This window comes from Sceloporus undulatus, chromosome 4 (genome assembly GCF_019175285.1).
Source record: "Sceloporus undulatus isolate JIND9_A2432 ecotype Alabama chromosome 4, SceUnd_v1.1, whole genome shotgun sequence".
Classification (NCBI taxonomy): Eukaryota; Metazoa; Chordata; class Lepidosauria; order Squamata; family Phrynosomatidae; genus Sceloporus; species Sceloporus undulatus.
In genome coordinates this window covers 91,586,019-91,608,251 of record NC_056525.1, presented here as the reverse complement: position 1 = coordinate 91,608,251, position 22,233 = coordinate 91,586,019, and the positions used below count along the sequence as shown (strand labels likewise).

General features: G+C 40.6%; 1 protein-coding gene across 1 annotated transcript in view; it reads left to right on the top strand.

Moving 5' to 3' along the window:
- The window catches only part of WLS (Wnt ligand secretion mediator), a 46,210-nt gene that overhangs the window by 17,088 nt on the left and 6,889 nt on the right, over positions 1-22,233 (top strand). Inside the window, exons 2-7 of the mRNA XM_042465724.1 lie at positions 3,055-3,327; positions 12,022-12,146; positions 13,774-13,935; positions 15,904-16,040; positions 17,465-17,633; positions 18,289-18,386. Of these exons, the coding sequence (XP_042321658.1) occupies positions 3,055-3,327; positions 12,022-12,146; positions 13,774-13,935; positions 15,904-16,040; positions 17,465-17,633; positions 18,289-18,386 (964 nt within the window). The remainder of the gene's footprint in view (positions 1-3,054; positions 3,328-12,021; positions 12,147-13,773; positions 13,936-15,903; positions 16,041-17,464; positions 17,634-18,288; positions 18,387-22,233) is intronic.

The following is a 22,233-nucleotide window of genomic DNA, read 5'->3' as shown; positions in this document are numbered from 1 at the left end:
ACAACAAGAATATAGTTACATACAGGTTAAAAATATAAAATCTACATATCTCAGTATACATAAAAACACACGGTCAAGAATCTATCAGTCAAAGAAGTGCAAATCTATCAAGAATAGTGACTACAGAGAGTCAGAGGAATATTAAATAAAGCTTTTATCATTTTGGAAGTGCTGGTGGGCAGAAGGGCAACACAATGACTTTTAATTAAATAAATAAATAAAGAAGAAGACAGCAGTAAAACAAGTAATGGCAGCCGAGTTTATATGCCACGAGCTTGTCTTAGGGTGTATTCACGCTACAGAATTAAAGCAGTTTGACACCACTTGAATTGTCACAACTCTGTCCTACACAATCCTGAGGTTTGTTGTTTCGTTTGGTCTGTCAGAGCTCTTGTAGACTGCCTAAACAATCTACAAACCCCAGGATTCTGTGTAGGATAGGCATGATGCTTAAACTGGTGTCAAACTCCAACACCATCGGGACTGCCCTGAAGGGACAGAGCCCTCCCTCCACGGCCAACTGTCATCGTCCAGCCTGGAGGGAGTGAGGGGGTGGGTAGGGGCTAATTTTGTATTGCAATTTTTATTGTACACCACTATGATCATTGCAGAATAGCGGTCTATAAATAAAATTTATTATTATTATTATTATTATTATTATTATTATTATTATTATTATTATTATTAATTCTGCAGCATGGATACACCCTCAGTGAAGCCTTTGATCTTTGATGGAACAAAGCAGATAGGGTCACCCAGGGAATTCCAGAGGCTGAATGGCCATCAAGATATGGCAGATAAGTCATTTATGTGTGCTAGGGTTTAAAATACCTCCATATTGTAGAATTAAGTTGGTCAGTTAAATGTGGAACCCTCTGCAAATTTGAGAAGCAAACTTTTTAAGATACGTCCTCCAAATCTATCACTGCATAAGTACCTATTGTATGAACACCAGAGGAGGTAAAATATGAAATGGATGGTACTCTTCTAAGAACCAGCACCTTAACATCATATTAAGAATATGTAAAAAAGGAAATTATCTTAACACTCCCCTCCCCCTTACTGTTGTCTTCATGAGGAGTGACTTTCAGAAGAGGAGAGATGCTTCCATCTATAGATGTTCTCTGTGTGATTTGGAGAACGTGAAATTCCAAATTCTGGATTGCTTGGAGGAGTCCATGGATAGAGGAGAGGATTTTATAATACAGGTTGTGCTGGTTTTACAGCTCTTCTTTAAAAAAACACATTCAAAAACGTGTATTTTTTATTATAGAAAGCATTTGTCAGTTGGTGATTGAGAGTGTTTTTCTTTTTAATTGTAGAATTGGCAGGAGCTTTATAGATGAGGTTATGCTGTTACTGTAGAGGCAAGATTTTGCTTTGCTATTTTTGTTTTGGGATGATGAATTTTTAATGTGTGTTTATAAGCTAATGTTTTCTCCTATAATATAAGCAGCCTGAGGTGTGGTGATCTTGGTTGCTGGGCTGATTGTTTAAAGATCTGCATAAATTTGCTTATGACTGGGGTTAAGATGGTGTGGAGGGATAGCTATGCAGGAAGACCCCTCCTTCTGACCATGTGGCACTGGGAACAAAGCATTCCAGGAGTCCAGGAGATAAAATTTAAATTCCATCAGCAATACAAAAAGGTACTCCTATGTGATCCAAAATGTCTCTAACCCTTGTGAGGTCACAACCTCCTTTGTTAGGCAGAGAACATTGGATGTCTCAGGAGAAGCTTCCATGCTTTTGCACTGGGAAAATTTTAAATGCTATATTGGTAAAACATACCAAATGTAATTTTTGGCTGTTACTGTATTTTGCTGTATGGCCAACACCCCTGAATATGTTTCCTGGATGTGAAGATACTGCATTTTAGCCACAACAGGAGAATCCTAAAGAGGAAGCCAATGGACTGAAGCTTTATTGTTTGAGGTTTCTACTTCAACAAGGGTAAAACATCTTTTTAAAAAACTGGGACTACATTTGGCATGTTTTACCAAAACTGCACCTAATTTTTTTGGGATGTTTTTGTATCCTGGCTTGGCCATGAAACCCACTGTGTTTCCTAAATGTAGGCTTAAAATTCCTTGCCCAATACACCAATAAAGAGATGAGGAGTATGCCAGGGAGTGGGCATGGCCCAGAACAGTGCCATGTACTAGATTTGATAGTCTCATGTGTTACATTAGGTGAGCCTTCCATTGTTTCTTTTGAGATAATCATATCACTAAAGACGTTTTGGGTACTGATTTTGTGATAGTTGAAGTATTATTACCTATGCTACTGGTACTAGCATATGCATGCAGGGAAAGGTGGTCTTGTTTATGGCACTCTTCTGTCTGTTGTTTGTGTTTTGTCTGTACATATTTGTTTGTACAAGAAGATAAGTGAGTCTTCAGTGTCCTTGCTTTGCTCTACCAAGCTGAATATATTTAATTCCTGGAGAATCCTTTTGCAGAAAGTCTAATTCTTTAAGAACCTGTCATGGAAGTTTAACAGTTATGTGCTTCCTGTTCACAAGGTAGACTGAGGAGGACAGTAATACTGATGACTCCATTCAAAGGAAACAACCATTTTGTAGTAATGCAAGATTTCTATTTGTAACTATTTTGCTGTATAGATCTAAGGAGCAAGGAAATAAAAATAGGGTCTGATCTTTCCTTCTTTTTCTTACAAACAAATGGGAAAATAGTAGTATTCTGGTGTTTCATATCAGTAACTCTGCTGTATGCTAAGTTGAAGTAACTACATGAGATCTTGACTGTCATAGAGTTAGAAGTGATTGCAAAATTCATCTACTCCAGGGGCAGAAATCATACTGCCTTGCAGCTCTCAGACTGCATGTCCCAGCAGCCTTAGCTCATATAACCACTAGTTAGGAATGCTGGGAGTTGCCATCCAGCATCATCTGCAGGGCTCCGTAATTTCCACCCATGATTTATGCCAATTGTCTTCCAAGGCAGGAAATTCACTTATTATTTCATTGTTGAGTCGCTATATCATGTGTTAATGAATCCTAAAACTATTCTGTGTATATGCATTTCTTTTCAGCTCCAAGTCCCACTACAGCTGTGCCCTATGTGGCAATAAAATGCATAGATGTGCGGAAAAACCACCACAAAAACAAATGGTTTATGCCGTGGGGACCTAACCAGTGTGAAAAAATCAGAGATTTGGATGAAGCTATGATCCGGCAAATAGAAGCCAATGATATTGTGTTTTCGGTTCACATGCCACTTCCCAACAAAGAAATGAGCCCTTGGTTCCAGTTCATGCTGTACATTTTGCATATGGATATTGCTTTCAAGACTGACAACCAAATAAGTAAGTACCTGGAAAAAAGCTTTCAGTTTAATGGTATCACTGTAAGAAAAAAGAAGGGGCAAATCAGTGTTAAAATGTAAATGAAAGCAAAGAATTCTCACTTCAGTGAGTTGCACTGTTTTATAAACACAAGCCACTTTGGCATCAATCCTGGGGCCATTTTGAGACCTTTCCTAGGGAGGGGGATGTTTCACTAGCCCCTCTTCTCCTAATCCCTTTTGATATCATCAGAACAAGTCACTCTCTAAATTAAAAGGTATGCATCTTCCAGTAGTTTCTTTTAGTCATTGGATTGAGGTGATTGAGTCCCAGTCCTGGGAAAAGAGCGGAAAATAAATAAATAAATAAATATTTCTAATCCTTAAGAAATGGTTGCAGATTCTCACAGCACAGCCCACTCACACTCAACTTTCCTGTGCCTACACAGTTCACTACTACAACTGACCAGTCATGTCACTCTTCATCAGACAAACACTTCCCACCACAACAATTGACAGTTGTGTCTTCATTGTTTTCTTGGTGCTTCTTGTTCCCCACCTTAAAGTTGACAGGTGATAGATGCCCTGACTGTCCATCTCTAAGGCTTCTTCTGGTAAACTGGACTACATTGGGTGGCCCACCACTGTAACAAAAACCAAGACAACAGTAGAGAAGCCCTATAGAATCATTAGCTAGTGCCAAAAGAGAGAGAGAGACAGAATATGAATGAGAGGGTGCATTTATACTGCAGTTTGACACCATTTTAATTGCCACGTCTCCATCTTACAGAACTCCAGCATTTGTAGTTTTGTGAAGCACCAACACTCTTTGGCAGAGAAGGCTAAAGATCTTTCAAAACTACAAATCCCAGAATTCCATAGGATGAAGTTACAGCACTTAAACTGGAGTCAAAAATGCATTATTTCTACAGTGTAGATGCATCCAGAGTCAGAGATGGAGCTGCACTTCAGCTGATAGGATCTGTTAGGGTCTTCATTCCACAGACTGAACAGTCGTATTTACTTATTCAGCTAACTCTTAGATACCCCAGTTCTGTCTGGATGACTTTACTGTAACCCCATGTTGGTTTGGAGCAACCTCATCCTGAGGTCACCACCATCTCACATTCATATTTTCTTATCTATCTCTGTCTGGCTGTGGCCAGTGGGAAAGGCAGCTCTTATACTCTATGGAATAATCTCATGACTACAGTTTTGGAGAGATCAAAGTCCACATTTTCATCTGAAACGACAGTACTCCATCTCAAGAATGGAGAATGAAAACTTTTAAGAATGAAAATGATGGCATCCATAATCCAGCAGTGGTCGGACAGTGCTCTACGGACCCAGACTGGGGAACATTTTACTGTCCAGCTGTTTTGGACAGCAGCATGAATAATTGTAAAGAATTGTGGACATTGTTGCAGAGGAAAGGAAGGGAAGGTTCCCATTTTTGGTTTACTTATTCTATGCTGTGTGCTTTTTATGTGGCAAGTTGCACATTCCAAGTGAGTTACAATCCTTCATCTGTGTGTTTATTCAGTTTTTAAAATCCTTTCATTTCATGAAGCACAATAGTTTGGGGGTATTTCTTTTCTTCATTTCCAGGAAATGTGTGGAGGTCAGAAGATGAATCTTTAGAATTGTTTATTTTCTTTTTTTAAATCCCTGAACTTAAGTTTGCCGCTAATGATGTTGTTATAATAGTATATTCACTATTCATCTGACATCTGAATCCCAAACACCCTTTTCCTTTCTGTCTTGAGGACAAAAAGAAAAAGAAAAAAACATGTAGTTTTCTCATGTTGTCAAGGAGAAACATGAAGGTGAAAGTCATCTTTGAGATCATTCTTGGCTTGATTCTCTTGTTCTAATTTGAGTGAATATAACTCTGTCCTGCCTTTGCCATTTCTAGACACTGAATGAGAGTACAGACTGGCCAGGATCCAAGCCTCGACTCACTCTGGCATTTCTCCTGACTCTGTAGGCTTCATTAGTCATCCAGTGCCCCATCTTACTTTGTCCACATCCCTTCCTTTAATTATGTTGTCATTTTAGCTGGTAACACCTTTTAACTTTATGGAGCCATCCCTAGGTATTTTATTTCATCCATTAAATGAGTGTTAAGCAGGTGGGTGGTTTGATAGTTATTGACATATGCCAGACCTTTTGCCCAACAGAAGGCAAATCAGACAGGCAGTAACATCGGAGATAGCAACATTCAATGACTGGAGATGTCGTCCTCTCATTTTGCAAAATAATAGATCATATTATTTATTAGTTGCACTTCTGTCCCATCTATTTTGTATTTTTGTATTTCATCACATGTTGTAAACTGCCATGATCGTAGGAACGGCGGTATAGAAATAAAGTTTCATTCATTCATTCATTCATCTTCCATCAACTGCACTGTACCAAGTATACATGGCTCTCCCTTTCCCCCACTTCATCCTCAGCAACTTTGTGAGATAGGTCAGGGGAAGTGGTTGGCCAAAAGATATCCAGAGAGATTCTTAGCTTAGAGGAACACGGAGCTGGATCTCCTAAATCCTAATCACTACTTCACACTACTCTGAATTGCCTCAGACATCCTGTCATCTGTAACATGTGAATGATAATGGCTCAGCTTACCGACTACTGTGTAAAATTTTGGCCCCTGATATAGTACCCCTGTTGACTAAATTTATTTTATCTATGCTACCTCATAAGCTGCCACTCTGTATAGATCCAAAGTGTTAACTTTTCAAAGATTTATCTTGGCCCCTGTTATTCCACTGTACTAAAGTTTATGTTCATGCTTTATTTTTGCAATTCAGAGGCCCCTTATTTTTATATTAACTGTATTGGCCAGGGTGGAAAATCCAAACATATCTGGGGGACCATGCATTTTCCACTACTGGTTTACACCATCCTTACAGCATGTTATTTGAATCCATTGAGGTTCCTATAATCTACAAATTTAATTTGCATTCTAATGTCTCTGTTTCCTTAAGTTACTATTTCAATATGTTATCTCATCTTCAGTAATGATCTTTTGTTTTGGGTGAGACCATACACAATCAGAAACCTAGACTCAAAATATATGCAGCTGTTCTTTTTCACACTTTTTTCCTTGTGGGTGGAATTATTTTGGGTTTGACATTAAAATTCAGAGAGAGAGCGTGCAGGCATATATAGAAGACTTGGATCGGGGGACACCAGTGGAATAAAAATGGCTAGAGTGACTCATTGTTTGACTCAATCTAGTTGCTTCCTTTGGCCAGTATCCCTTGGCTGCTTGAATCACTGAGTGAAAGATAATGGGAGGCTTAAGTCACCATTTCACCACAGTGTAATTACTGTTTCTTTGTTTACGATACACAGTGCAGAAATTCAAGATCTAGGCAGTAATGCTGTTGAGACCTTATAAATTCCTCTTTTAAACAGCTAAAGGTTTTCTAGCAGTGGAGGAATACTCTGATCTTGGCAGGATGCCTCTGAAAGATCTTTGCAGTGGTTTTATTTTCCTTTCAAATAAAGCAGATTGATTGTGAGGCTCTAAAGCACATCTTGGAGGAGGATGTTTTTAGCGACCTTGAAGGGTGCTGCGCTTTTCTTTCAGAAGGATGCATTTGTTATGCATGCTTATGGAAATTAGGTCTTTCCAGTGACTAAATATTTTTGTAGTTAATTCTGTTATTGCTGTGAACAAAATTGATTAATTTAATATTTACATGCGTGAATAAATTATCTCCTTGCTAGCTGATAGACTGATATGAAGAGAAAAGAAAAAAACAACAACAGCCTGCTGGATGGGTAATGTATTTATATGGGCAATACATTTCCTTCATCTTAAATACAGCCAGCATTATCTCTGCTTAGTGAGATGACTTACCACTAGGAACCATATTAATATATATCTGTATCTATATATTTATATCTATTACTTGTAAATCACACTTTCATCAATAAAATTCCCACCAGGTTACAGTAAAACCAAGGAAATGTTATTTTAAAACAATGGTCACATGGTCTAAATCCAGTTTCTAGTTTTAGCTGCAGTTGGCAAATGATTAATCAAGACTTAGGCAAATCCTATTGATTCAGCAGGCATACTCTTGATAGGGCTAGCAGTCCTATGAGGTCCAATAAAACAACAGAAGAAAGTCAGCATCCTAGAATGCAGTAGTAAGCTAGTCACAATGACTTAAAAGTTGAAAATATATTTTCTAAAAAGCAACCTAAAGAAAATAAAAAGATCTCTGTCTAGTACTGAAAGAGTATCATCATTCATATCAGGAAACAGAATTCCAAAAGCAAGGCCTGCTCTGAAAAGTCTGTGCTTTATCTCAGGTGATGCTAATATCTGAAGGAGTGTATTTGATCTCCAAGCAGATTGGTGTGGAAAAATTTGGTTCAGTAAAGACATGGTAGACCCAGTCAGTAGCCATGCTGGCTGGAGGATTCTGGGAGTTGTGTATGGTTTTTTTGTTTTTTTTTTAATCCATACTCTTTTCAGAAGGCAGTGCTAGATGACTCCTGCTGGATGCTTGACCATTGGCTTATGATGACCCTTTGTTTTAATTCAGTTATATTTGCCAAACAGGTTAAATACATGTCTTGATGTCTTCTTGGAGTAGTTAGCCCCTCACTTGCTTTTAAGTTGTGAGATGTGGTGAATATTTTGTGTAACTTTATACGTGATGTTCTTCCCTCTCTAAACGGGTCTGAGATTTTGCACTGATGCAGCAGCAAGTCACATTTCACACAAACCGCATGAAACAAATACTCTGTGAATAACATTGCCTGTCTTCCAGCAATAACACAGCTGTTGAAAGAGCTTAGTCACCCAGGCAATAGATGGAGTTCTGAAGGGGGAATGTTTGTATGGGGTAACCTGACATTTGATGAGATCAGACTGTGGTGAAGGAGAATTGAAGAGGGTGGAGCACAGGAGAGAGTAAAAGAGAATCTCATTTTGCAGTGGAAAGAAATCTCTTATGTGGAGCTGCACAAAAGGCTCATTCTGAAACAAGGAGGGGTACTCCAGCTTTTTGTAAGTAAGCTCATTCCTCTCAATGAGTCAGAACTCCAGCCATCTTCCTCTGTTCTTTAGTATTTTTTATTTTCTGAATAGCTTCTGCTATACTGGTCTGAGGAACCTAGGCTGCATCAGAATTTGGAAGCTTTACTTTTTCTGGGTCACAGATCTAAGGGGCTCCATGCTCTGAGATCTGTACTTGGGGAAAAAGTAACTTTTATAGGCTCTAGGCTGATCTGTAGGGCAGGGGAGTAGAAATTCTTACAGCTTTTGTCCAAATTGCAGGTGTCAGGTACTCAGAACAGACATGCCTGATGTTCACAAAATCCACTGTCTCTCCAGAAATACTCTTAGAATGGTTTCCCAAATTCCTTATCAATAGGGAGAGGATTACTCATATATTATGGACCTTTACAAGAGCAGCTAGAATAAAATGTAGTGTTCACTGAGCAGTGCTATTTTGTGTCCTTTACTAAAAGCCAGTGTGGATTAATTGTCTGGCTATGACTCTGGAGACAATGGTTCAAATCACCGCTCAGCCATGAAACCCACTGGGCGACCTTGGGCAAGTCACATTAACTCAGTTGGTGGGGAAGGCAATAAATCTCCTGAGAACAAATCTTGGCAAGAAAACCCCTTTATAAGCTCACCTTACAGTCACCATAAGTTGGAAATGACTTGAAGGCACACAACAACAACAATAAATAAACAACTTGGGGAAAGAGATAGAATCAAGCCAATAATCCTGAAGGAAAATCGGTGGAGTCATAAGATGTGTAATGCAGATCTTTGTGCATGCATGCACAACTCAAAATTAACATCAGGAGGAATAAGGACTGGACAAACCAGGTATAAGGATCATACCATCATCTCCACAGAAGTACAATGTACAGATGACAAGAAGTTACTTTGCTTTGGTCAGACCTCACCTGGAATACTGTAAGGACGATATCAACAAACTGCTTTTATTTAGAGTTAACAGAATCATTGGAGCAGAGGTGGGGAAACTTTGGCTCAACATTGGCTCCCTCAGATGTTGTTAGATCACAGCTTGCATCGTCTTTCACTAGGGCTGATGGGAGCTGAGGCCACCAACATTTGGAGAACTACAACCTCTTCAATTGTGTGTAAGAGGATGAGGATCTTAATAAATGTTCATGGGTTTTAAGAAACAGTGGTACATCAGAAAAACATGACTACATGCTTTCTGGACATCTGAACTGTGCTACAATTCAGACTGAAGCACTTAAATCCACCTTTTCCTCTCTGTTTATTTAAAGCAGCTGCAAGTGCTGCCTTTGCGTTGAACAGCTTTTCTATTTTTAGATCATTGTAGTTTGAACAAAGGTCTTTGAAATTAGAGGTGTTTTGAATCTTTAGTCTAATCTACAAGGAGGGAGTGTTTCATGAAGCATTAGTTAAATTCAGAGCCAAGATTTTGCAAATAAAAACATGGCTAATGTGAGAAACTGCAATACATGAAGGACATTTATTAGTATATAAAATAAAGCAAAACCAGTGTTTGGTCTTGTTTTCAAGGCCAGTGGTCTGTATGTTTTTGTAGTATGGAGATCGAAAAATACCAGAACTGCAGCTATCTGACCAAATATGAATACTGCTGTGATGAAATATATAGGGGGCAGTTACTGAAGTTCCCAAAATGAAGAGTTGTAATTGTTGGAGAACAAGTATGTCTCAAACAACCTTTGTAATCAGCTCTTCTTTCTTTCACCACTCTTGCCTCAAACTAATCTACAAGGTAAAATGTGAAAACAATAAATTGTATCATGCAGCTAGCTAAAGCAACAGAATCATAATAGAAACTTCACAATTATAAAAGTAAACATTGTTCTTAAATTGTATAATAGCAGGACTAGAATTTCTAAAAAGAGCCATTCATCTAAAAGAGGGCTAGAGCACCCAGTCCTTAAGGCCTGTTTAAAAATAAATCAGGTGCATGTTTATCTCCTAGAGAGCATTCTGTATGTCTGGAGGCCACCACAGAAAAGGTACTGTCTGTTTTGTGAACTTCTTAAAACCTTTAGTCCCTTGTGTCTTAGCCATTTTAAGAGGATGCCAAGAACAAGTTGAACCTCCCTTAGCCAGAAATACAAAAATTTCCAAAACCCACAACGTTTTGCCACCAGCTTCTGCCTTCAAGGAAAGTGGGTTAGTCAAATGTCCAGCACATGCTGAGTTTTCCCTCAAGGATCCCCTGCTCCACCACTGTCAGAAATTTGAGGAAAGTGGGGAGGACCCTAGTTCCTACTCACAGAAAACCCTTATAAATAGCAGATGTCACAGGCATTTCCTCATCTATCACCGCATTTTCTGCCCTTTTAGAATAATAGTTTTTGTAGCTGGGAAAGAAGGGGAAAGTTCAAGTGGATTTGCACTTCATTCAGCTGGATCCACTTCCATTTTAAATCTGGAATATGCAAGTTGTGCATACTGAAGAAGAACATTGTTGTACCGCACAAGAAAAGAAACACCTCCAAGGATGATATAAATAGCAGGTCTGAACCACAAAATCCTTCCACGCCTGTTCCCAGCACTCTGGATGAGCATCCCTCCACGTAATTCCAATAAAATTATAACTTTGAAACTGGTAGCAGATGTGTAGGCCAGTAGAACTTCAAAGATGCCATCTTAACTGCAGGTTGGAAATATACATTGAGGACCATAGGGAAGGGTTGTCTTCAATAGTCCATGGCACTGACGCTTGCAACTAAAATCTCAATAGGTGTGCTGCATTTACAACCTCTCTGATAATGTGTAACAAAAGTGGGGTTTCAAGACGAGTTACATTTATGTCCAGTGGAAGCAGTATTTGTAGTTTTGCATGAAAACTGCATCCAAGGCCATAATTTTAAACCAGGCACTGGTGTCCATACACATGAAGCATGTGCACTCTGGGACTCTTGTTAAAAACAACAACTACCCTGAAGTATTTGGGGATGTGTGTGTGTGTTCTTCCATATGCTGACTATGACTGAATCTGCAATCAAGAATTCAGAAAGACTGATCAGAAATGTTCTTCTCACTTTGCAGTAGGAAGGGAAGGAAATTTGTAGCTGTTCAAAGCTCAGAATATGACTTCTATAAGAGTACAGTGGTACCCCGGGTTACGAAAATAATTCGTTCCGCTGCCGCGTTCGTAACCCGAAATGCTTCGTAAGCCGAAAAAGCCATAGGCGCTAATGGGGAAAAGCCGCAATTTCGTGCGAAATAGCGCCGAAAAGCACCAAAAAATTTTTCGTAACCCGAAAAAACCTTCGTAACCCGGAACAGTTTTTTCCTATTGATTTTTTTCGTAACCCGGAAATTTCGTAAGGCGGCGCATTCATATCCCGGGGTACCATTGTACATTATCACAGACCTGCTTCTACCAAAAAAATATTTGAGTCAGTAGACAGCTTGGAAAGGTTATAGCAACAGAATACTTGGGGCTTAAGGATTTTGTGTGTAGAATAGTGCACACTACCTAAAAACTGAATGGTGGAACAAACTTCATTCTGACACATTGACTATGAGGGTTTTTTCCCCCTTTCAGACATCAACAGGTGAACATGTATACATAAATTAGTGCATATGTATGACTGTCTGGTATCAAGACGGTTATCTTGAAATGATGGTGCAACTTTTCAGATTTTCCCAATTTCTTTCTGTAACCAATTTGATGCTTTCTTCCTGCAGAAGAGAATGCAGAAGTTACACTTGATGTGTCTTTGGCATATCGTGATGTCATGGGTGGCCCTTGGGAAGAAATGGCACGTGCTACAGAGACCCGAAAGCTCAAGTGTACTTTTGGTGCTCCAAAAGTAGGTCTCTTGTTCTTATTTAATATTGTTAGGCTCTTTCAAAAGAAGTGGTGTTATGTACCCTTTGCTTTCAAACATACTACTGTACAGTAATTGATGCAAAAACATGGGTTGTATGTTTGGAGAAAACCTGTTTTAGTCTCATAGTATGAGAGCCAGGGAAATGTCAGTTGGAGGCAGGTGTTCTTTTGAGATCAGTTGGAGGCAGGTGTTCTTTTGAGATCAGCTCATAAAAGGAGCATATTCCTTGTCCTACTTTTGCTAAAGGTCGTGATATTTCTAGAAGACCATGGTTAGACTTTTCAGTAAGAGCTCTCCAACCTCAGTCAACTGTGGCTCAAATTGGTTGTGAGTACTGAAATAGAGGCCATACCAGGGAGACTTGTCTCTGAAATATTGTACTTCATTTTGTAATGTATAAGCTGTGAAGCATTACTCTTCTTCGTCTGAAATGTTTGGCACCAGAAGTGTTCATTATTTTGGATTTTGGATTTTGGAATACCTATATTTGTGTATACACAATGAGTCATAAACAGGCAGGGACATAGCCAGGATTTTAGGAAGGGGGTGTCCAGACTATGTGCCACCATTATAATGAGGCTTGGGTGCGGCGGCGCAGCAGCATCCACCATTCATTTTTCTAATGGAAGGGAGGTCCGGACCCCAAGGAACCCCCCCCCCCCGGCTACATCCCTGAAACAGGCTAGAGAAAGACTTAGGATTGTGAAATAGCAAGAGGTGTGAATTCCCTACATTTCACATATCCTCATGTCTCTCTCCAGATACATGTCTGTCCAGACTCACTAATACAGTACAGGTAGTACAGTACAGGTATGTACTACGCTACTTGTGTTGTAGCTCAGAATGTTTTGGATTGTAGAGTGCTTTGGAATTTGGAATTCCAGATAAAGTATACTCAACCTTATCACTTTCTGCTGTTAGGTGCAAAATAGTTGCAGAAACTTCAAAAGATGGACTGTTGTACCCCAACATTGCACTCTTGCAGTCAAAAACACTCATCATCATAGACTCCTCTTCAAGGGGACCTGCGGGATTTCAGTATACAGTTGCCCCTCTGTTTTCGCAGGAGATCCGTTCCGGACCCCCAGTGCGAAAATGGAAATCTGCCAATATTCAAGCCCCATTGGCTTGAATGGTGGTGCATCCCTGCGGACATGCACCTCATTTTATGTCCCTCCATTTGCCCCTCGCGTGTAATCGAGAGATGCAGATTCAAAGTCTGCACAAATGGAGGGATGACTGTATACTATTCTCCTAGATGTTCTAGGTTTCTCTTCCCTTATGAGAATTGCAAGGACATTTTTTCTTAATCATTGTACCTGACTGACAAGAGTAAAAGTTTTCTTGTGTGTGAAACATAGAATACAATGGCAAATGGATTAATTCCATGTGTTATCTGTTATTTCTCTTTTATGATATTTATATCTCTTGTTGTGATAATTATTTTTATTAGTTGTTTAGTTTAGCTTAGAGGGATAATAAGTGGCAAAGGGAAAAATATTTTGCCATTTTGGGAAATGTAAGGGTTTTTTACAAATATAAAGCAATTTTGGATTGCAAATTGAAGCCAGCTTCTATGACTTTCTGCTCCCTGATGTTCCGGTAGACTCCAGAGCATGAAGGCAAGTTTTATGATTGTGATGTACTGCCATTCATGGAGATTGGAACCGTTGCTCATAAGTATTATCTTATCAACATTCGTCTCCCTGTGAATGAGAAGAAAGGCATCAATGTGGGAATTGGTGAAATAAAAGATATCCGTCTAGTGGTAAGTATAATTCACTTCACCTCTGGTCTCCTCCCTGTAACATGCAGATAGTCCATTGGCTAACACCTTAATTCAAGTGTCCCAAAATGTATTTCATGTGGAATGTTTGTTGGAAAATAGTGACTTAACCTCTGATTTATTAAATGTATAATTAACCATGTATGTTAATGTGTTCTGAGAGCTTGTGATAGACTCCATCAGAAACCAGATGTAAAGTTGAGAGTGTAGGGTTTGTCAGGCCCCACCTGGAATATTGTGCCCAGTTCTGGGCACCACAACTTTAAAAGGATATTGAGAAACTGGAGCATGCCCCAAGGAGGGCGACTAAAATGGTGAAGGGTCTGGAAACCATGCCCTATGAGGACATAGGGAGCTGGGGATGTTTTTCCTGTAGAAGAGAAGGTTAAGAAGTGATGTGATAGCCCTGTTTAAACATTTGAAGGGATGTCATATTGAGGAGAGAGCAAGCTTGTTTTCTGCTGCTCCAGAGAACAGGACCCGGAACAATGGATGCAAGCTCCAGGAAAAGAGATTCCAGTTCAACATTAGGAGGAACTTCCTGAGAATAAGGGCTGTTCAACAATGGAACACACTCCCTCGGAGTGTAGTGGAGTCTCCTTCCCTGGAGGTCTTTAAACAGAGGCTTGATGGCCATCTGTCGGGGATGCTTTGATTGAATAGTTTTTGCATGGCAGGGGGTTGGACGGGATGGCCCTTGTGGTTTCTTCCAACTCTATGATTCTAATAAGTTGGCAGAAGTTCTGTTCATGCAAGAAAAGCATTTGAAATCACTTTCCATGCTTTCACCTTTTATTAACTAGTTTGATTTGCAAGGGTAGTACATTGCAAAAATAGAGTTCTCTGACTATCAGACTAGATATGCAACTGCAAGGGTCACATGGGTAGAATTTCTTTCCTTCAGAACTCTGTCTGCATTGCCCAGAAACTCAGACCTTCAGAACCTGTCTAGAACTGGTTTTGGGGCACATAAGGCTCTGAGATGTAGAGGGAGATTGTTCTTCCCTGTCCTGTTGGATTCCATTGTTCCACTAGCAGAAGTCCAATATTGGATACTGCCCAAGGATTTTCATAGAAAAGGTGTCTAGTAGTCCTTGTATTAGGTGAATGGAATGCCCCTACACATAGCCACCCATGTTTCCAGTGTTTTTTCCCATAGGATGACTCTTCCATCTGTCTTTTTATTTAAAGTTTGAGAACGCAGCTGTAGAAGTAGTACCTAATACTATAGTTCTGTGGAAGCTAAAACAAGAGAATATGAGAAATGATAAAAATGACTATTCTAAGGATTTGTTATTCATTACACAAAACAAGGATCTTTTTTTCAAAGTTTGACCAACCTGGGAGCTGTAGCCAAAAAAGGAACTTCTCTAAGCTTCTGGATTTTTTTTTTTACCCTAAATTGCAAGTGGGAGGAGTACCATTCTCACTGGGATACAAATAACAGTCTTAAGGAATTCTGTTGCTAGGTTCATCTAATAGGGAAATGATTCTTCTTTAAGGACTGAAATATTTTTGAAAATTTCCATAGTCCATTAAGAGTACTTTTCCCTCTGTGTCTGTGGTTAAATCAGTGAGCTTTCATTAGTCTGGTTGCTTCAATTCTTAAACACAAGCAGTCGTGAGCAGTACATTAACAAGTGTAGAATAAAGTGACTAAGATATAATTAGAAGATTGTGACCAGCATTTTTAATTATTGGTTTTGATCAGTATTTTTATAAAGGCTTCTGTCTTCATTTGTAAATGGAAATCTGTTTGTATTCAAATACTTTCATGATGAAGGAGCTCTCTAAAGAGCTTGCATTTTCCAGGGGATTTTTTCCTTCCGCCACTCCCAACATAGTTATTATTTAAGCCTTGTAAGGTTGTTACAAGGTAGTGTAAGCAATATGATAGTTCTTAATGGGAATATAAAGAAATAAAACATTAAAACTTGTTCTCACTTTCAGGGCATCCACCAAAATGGAGGCTTTACAAAAGTATGGTTTGCAATGAAGACCTTTCTTACACCTAGTATCGTCATCATCATGATCTGGTACTGGAGACGGATCACACTGATGACACGGCCACCTGTACTCCTGGAAAAGTGAGCAAAGATCATCCAAGATGTTTTGTAGATTTCAGAATTCATGAAATTCAGTATGTGTTTGTAAAGAGGGAGAAGAAATTATGCAACTGTCTGGTGTTGGGTTGGTAGTAAGTGGCCATTGATTAGTTTCAATTAATTTGTGTGTGGTTCATTTTAAATCCCTGTTAGTCAGATAGGTTAGCCTGTTGGAATGTGCTGAGTGCGCAGCCTGCGTGGATTTACGCAGAAGCTTCCATCAGAAGAACCACCAAGCAGACTGTCACGGAGCTGTGTGGCTGATCTGGAATCCCCTCCAGATGCTGAGAAAGCACACTGAGACAGTTGTCTCTTCAAAAAGGCTCTTTAATCTTCCAGTTGCTATATACAGAAACCAAACTCCAAAGCTACACATCCACCACCGACAACCAACAAACCCACACTGTACAATGAGACTTGGGCTTTATATACAATTTTGCCATGTGGACACTAAGTCCAGCCTCTTCCTGCTGTGTCACCTTAATTGTTGTCCCCCAACCAAGATGACCAAGCATATTTACATTAGTTTTTCAACACTTCACAGTGCTTTCTGGTACATGATGATCTTGCAGATACATCACATGTCCTGTACCAGCTGTAACCAGTTCCTTGGTTATCAGACTGCAAGTGACCTTTGTCACTTTTTCCACATCTGGACATTTTATTTCAGGCTTTATTCTCTAACATAGCCGCCTATAAAATATCTGCATTTCAGTAAAGGTATGTCCTACCTGTTGAGATTTTGGTTCCTAAATTTGGCTTGAGTGTACTTAGCTGGTAGTAGCCTCTTTCAAGAACTCCTAAAACAGATCTCACTGTCCCCTCCAAATCGTGGGTGTAACGTTTATTTTATGGAGTTTATATATATTTTTAAATACCCTTCATCACTTGTTTCAAGCTCAGATATTGCCTCCACTCAGTCGTCTCAGTGCCTGCTCTCTGAATGCTGATGGCTAGAGCATCTGTCAGGAGACATTCCAGGATCCAGTTTTGGAGGCCAGAATATCTTAGGCAATGTTTTGGAATCTAGTCTTTGAGAAAAAAAGGGCCTGCATTTGATTCCCTCATGAAAGAGGATAAAAAAGCTCCCCCCTCCAGGGCACTTTGGGGGAACAACTGGCCATGCAGGAAACAATTTTTTAAAAAATTATACCTCTGCCCAATTTGGGGTGGGGACCTGGGGACTCTTGAGTGGGTTAAAAAATGGCATTGGGAGCCAAATGTATGACAGAGTCCATATTTTCCCCACTCTATGCCTAAAGCATTCCAGAAGTTCAGGATATTCTATCTGATCATCCCATCTGTGGGCAGTTCTTAATGCAGTAGATTTAATAGCAGGTCACCTCAGAGGACATTGACTGGTTGCACACCATTTTAACTGAGTTTGAAAATGTTACTCTTTCTAGAGTTATCTTTGCCCTTGGGATCTCCATGACCTTCATAAATATCCCAGTAGAGTGGTTTTCTATTGGATTTGACTGGACATGGATGTTGCTTTTTGGAGACATTCGCCAAGGAATCTTTTATGCAATGCTTCTCTCCTTTTGGATCATCTTCTGTGGAGAGCATATGATGGTAGGTGCAGTCATACCAAATTGTTGACACAATATTATTGAGCAGGTTATTTCTTGCTCCTCAAAAACATGGGGAAATTATTGTAAAATTTGCTTTCACTCTGAAGTGCAAAGCTGGGCAATTTCTGGCAATCCAGTTACTGGACTTCAACTCCCACCATCCTTCACCATTGGCTCTGCTAAACTGATGGGAGTTGCTGTCCAGCAACATGATTTGCTGGAGGGGGGCATGATTTCCATCTCTGCTAAAGTATGCAGTCATGCAGTTGCCAGAGCACCATATGTGAATTTCTAGTTTGTATTTAATTGACTGAACTAGATAAGAAAAAAGGTGCTCATGTGTTAAGGAAGACAACTGAGATTGAGACTTCATCATGTTAGAACATCATAAAATATAATTGTCTACAGCTGGTACAAAAGCTTTGAAATAATATTTAAGTTCTGGCAGCAGGGTTGCTTTATGTTTTAATTATTTATTGAAACCCTGCATTTGTTTTACAGCACCGATATATATTCAAGTGTCAAGGAACTACTACTGGATTTTAATTTTAATGTGAGAATGCTTCACTATTACTGATTCAGCCTTTGATACAGCTTGCTTTATTGACTATTTCATTGTATAGGTAAAGTAAAAAAAAATAATTTTTAATTTTTAGGATCAGAATCAACGAAATCACTTCTCAGCTTACTGGAAACAAGTTGGCCCAATAGCTGTAGGATCTTTCTGCCTCTTTGTCTTTGATATGTGTGAGAGGTAACTTGAAGAGCTTCCTTTTTATAATGTTTTTATAATCTTAATGTGCATGAATTTTAGTTTGAGCCCTTTTTTCCTTTTAAAAAGAAAATGAAGTGGTTTACAACAATAAGGAAATACCATTTTTTATTATTAAATACAGCAAACATTTAGGTAAACGGGGATTCTACATGAATCCTATCTCACAAGCCTGTTGCCTTTAATGAGCAATATTCAGTGCTAGACATCTGCTGGCAATCCCCCTTCCCAACTCCAGACTGTCATGTACCTCCAAAACCATCCCTGTAAAGCTGAGAAACCACCAAGGCTGCATCCATGCTGCAAAAATAATGCAGTTTGACACCACTTAACACAACTGTTATGGCTCAGTGTTGTGGAATTCCAGGAATTATAGTTTGTTATGGTGCCAACAGCTCTCTAACAGAGAAAGCTAAATGTCTCACAAAATGACAGTTTCCAGAATTCCATAGCATTGAGCCATGGCAGTTAAACTGATGTCAAACTGGATTATTTCTGCAGTGCAGATGCAGCCTTAGAATGGGTTTTTTGGAATTTGAAGGAAAGAGGAGAAAATTTCATTATACTTGGTAGTACAGTGGCAGCATGACATTTAGTTTAGGGCTTTGTAATCACTTTTTTGACACACCAATTACATAATTAAGGCATCCTTGATTTTTCAGTGTTGGCTTTAGATGATGTCCTTTCTGTTGTTAACACTTGTCTTTGGACTTACATCGGCAACTTCTTCTTAAAAGAAAGAATTGATATTGCTAGGCCTTTAAAAAGTTCTGTAAGATAAAGGAACAGGTTGGTGAATACCTTATCTGTTTTGTTCATTATAGAGCCAGTGTGGTGTAGTGGTTTGAGTGTTGGACTACAATTCTGGAGATCAGGATTCTATTCAGTCAAGGACCAGATCAGGTTAGGTGGGCGGGGGGGCGGTGTTGCCTTGGTCCATAAAAACACTCTTTCCTTAACCAGGATCCCAGTCCGGAAAACAGATCACATCGAATGTATTTACCTGTCCCTGAAGGCCAAAGACAGTCTGGGGATTTTGTTGGTCTACCGGCCACCCCGTGCGCTAACAGACTCCCTGGCCGAGCTGACACAGCTGGTCTCGGAACTGGTGTTGGAGTCCCCTAGGCTTCTTGTCCTGGGGGACCTCAACATCCCTTTCGGGGCCAGTGATATTCCATCTGGTGCAGCTCGGGAGTTCATGACTACCATGACAGCCATGGGCCTGTCTCAATTGGTCTCAGGGCCAACACATTGCGCTGGTAATACCCTTGATGTGATCTTCAGTACGGACTTGGAGGCTCCGTGGGTAGAGATCTCTAACATCTCTCCCCTGTCATGGACGGATCATTTCTTGGTTGAGGCCCGAATCAAGGCTTCTACCTTAAGTCCCCCCGGGGGTGGCGGACCTATTAGGATGGTCCACCCTCGAAGGCTGATGGAATCCAAAAGGTTCCAAAAAGCCCTAGAGGAGTATACGACTGGCACTGACGGCGATTCTGTTGATGCCCTGGCTAACATCTGGGATTCTAATCTTCCAGGGCTATACACAGTGTCGCTCCCAAGCGTCCTTACCGGCCTGCTTCCAATAAACAACCTTGGTATACGGAAGATCTCAGGGTAAGGAAGCGGGCTGCGCAACGACTAGAGCGTAACTGGCGAAGACATCAGCGCTTATCCGACAGGACACTCCTTCGCTCTCACTTGAAGGCCTATGGAGTGGCAATAGGTGCAGCAAAGAATTCGTTCTATGCTGCACGTATTGCGTCCGCAGAGTCGCGTCCAGCAGAGCTGTTCAGGGTTGTGAGGGAGCTAACCCAGCTCCCTCCCTCCCTGAGCCCTATTTTGGTACCATCTAAAGCCTGCTGTGACGATTTTAACAACTTCTTTGCGGATAAAATCTCTCAGATTAGGGCTGATCTTGACGCCGGTATTTATGCAGATCCTGTAAGAGAGGCGTCCGAAGCGTCCGTGGCCCCAGTTTTACTGGATCACTTTGAGTTTGTTAGTACCGATGAAGTGGACAAGATCCTTCGAAGCGTTAGGAAGACGACGTGCTCTCTTGATCCCTGTCCCTCATGGTTGGCAGCTCAGGGGGGTGATGTGGTGTTGACTATGTTGCACCGCATCGTTAATACATCTCTAAGAGAGGGTCAGTTTCCATCAAAATTGAAAGTAGCAGTGGTTAAACCCTTGCTTAAGAAACCCTCCTTAGACCCCCTGATTCACAACAATTATCGGCCCATCTCGCTGCTACCTTTTTTGGGGAAGGTGATCGAGAGAGCAGTCGCCTTCCAGCTTCAATCGATCTTGGATGACACCGACTTTCTGGACCCATTTCAAACCGGCTTTCGGGCGGGCTATGGAGTTGAGACTGCCATGGTCGCCTTAGTTGATGATCTCCATCTGGGCATGGACAGGGGAAGCGTGTCCCTGTTAGTGCTTTTGGACATCTCAGCGGCTTTCGATACCATCGATCATGGTATCCTTCTGGGACGCCTGGGGGAGTTGGGTATCGGGGGCACTGCTCTGCAGTGGTTCCGGTCCTACCTCTCGGGCAGATCCCAGATGGTGGAGCTGGGGGACTGTCGCTCCGACACGAGGGCCCTTACATCTGGTGTCCCTCAGGGAGCGATTTTGTCCCCTATGCTATTCAACATTTACATGAAACCGCTGGGAGAGATCATCCGGAGACACGGGGCGCGGTGTTATCAGTATGCTGATGACACCCAAATAGTCTTCTCTGTGTCTCCGACTGATCCAGTAACTAAGGATGGCATCTCTCCTCTAGATGCCTGCTTGGCGTCGGTAATGGGCTGGATGAGGGAGAACAAACTCAGTGTGAATCCAGGGAAAACGGAAGTACTGGTGATAGGTTCCCCGGCTCCGGGTGATGAGATTCGTCATCCGGTCCTGAACGGGGTCACGCTCCCCTTGAAGGACTCGGTGCGCAGCTTGGGGGTGCTCCTTGACTCGTCGCTCCAGCTAACACCTCAGGTGGATGCGACGGTCAGGAGTGCTTGCTATCAGCTCCGGCTGATACGCCAGCTGCGTCCTTACCTGGACCGTAGGAACCTTGAAACTGTTGTACATGCTTTAGTAACCTCTCGATTGGACTTCTGCAATGCGCTCTACATGGGGCAACCCTTGTACCAAACCCGGAAGCTGCAAATTGTACAGAATATGGCAGCTAGACTGGTCGCTGGTACTTCCAGGTCGGACCATATAACACCTATCTTAAAAGATCTTCACTGGCTGCCTATTCGCTTCCGAGCTCAATACAAGGTGTTGGTTTTAACCTATAAAGCCCTAAATGGCTTGGGCCCAGGGTACTTGGAGGACCGCCTCTCCCCACATAATCCGCCCCGCACACTTAGATCATCCGGGACAAACCTGTTAGAGGTTCCTAGAACACATCTTGTAAGGACCTCACAGAGGGCTTTTACCATTGTTGCCCCGTCTTCCTGGAATAAGCTCCCCTTAGAGCTTCGCTCTGCCGCCTCACTAGATTCTTTTAAGAAGAATTTAAAAACATACTTATTTAGATTGGCCTTCCCTCTTTAGTTTAATTGATTTTCCTCTGCCCTTTGACTCCGAAATATTTGTGATTGATTATTTGTACCCTGATATGTGTATTTTTTGACTCCTGTTCCTATTTTTGTAGTAATGTTTTAACTTTTTATATTGTAATTTAATTTGTATTGTAAATGCTATTCTAACTGTTTTTAACACTTGTAAGCCGCCTTGATCATTTTTTTGGAAAGGCGGGGTATAAATAAAATTTATTATTATTATTATTATTATTATTATTATTATTATTATTATTATTATT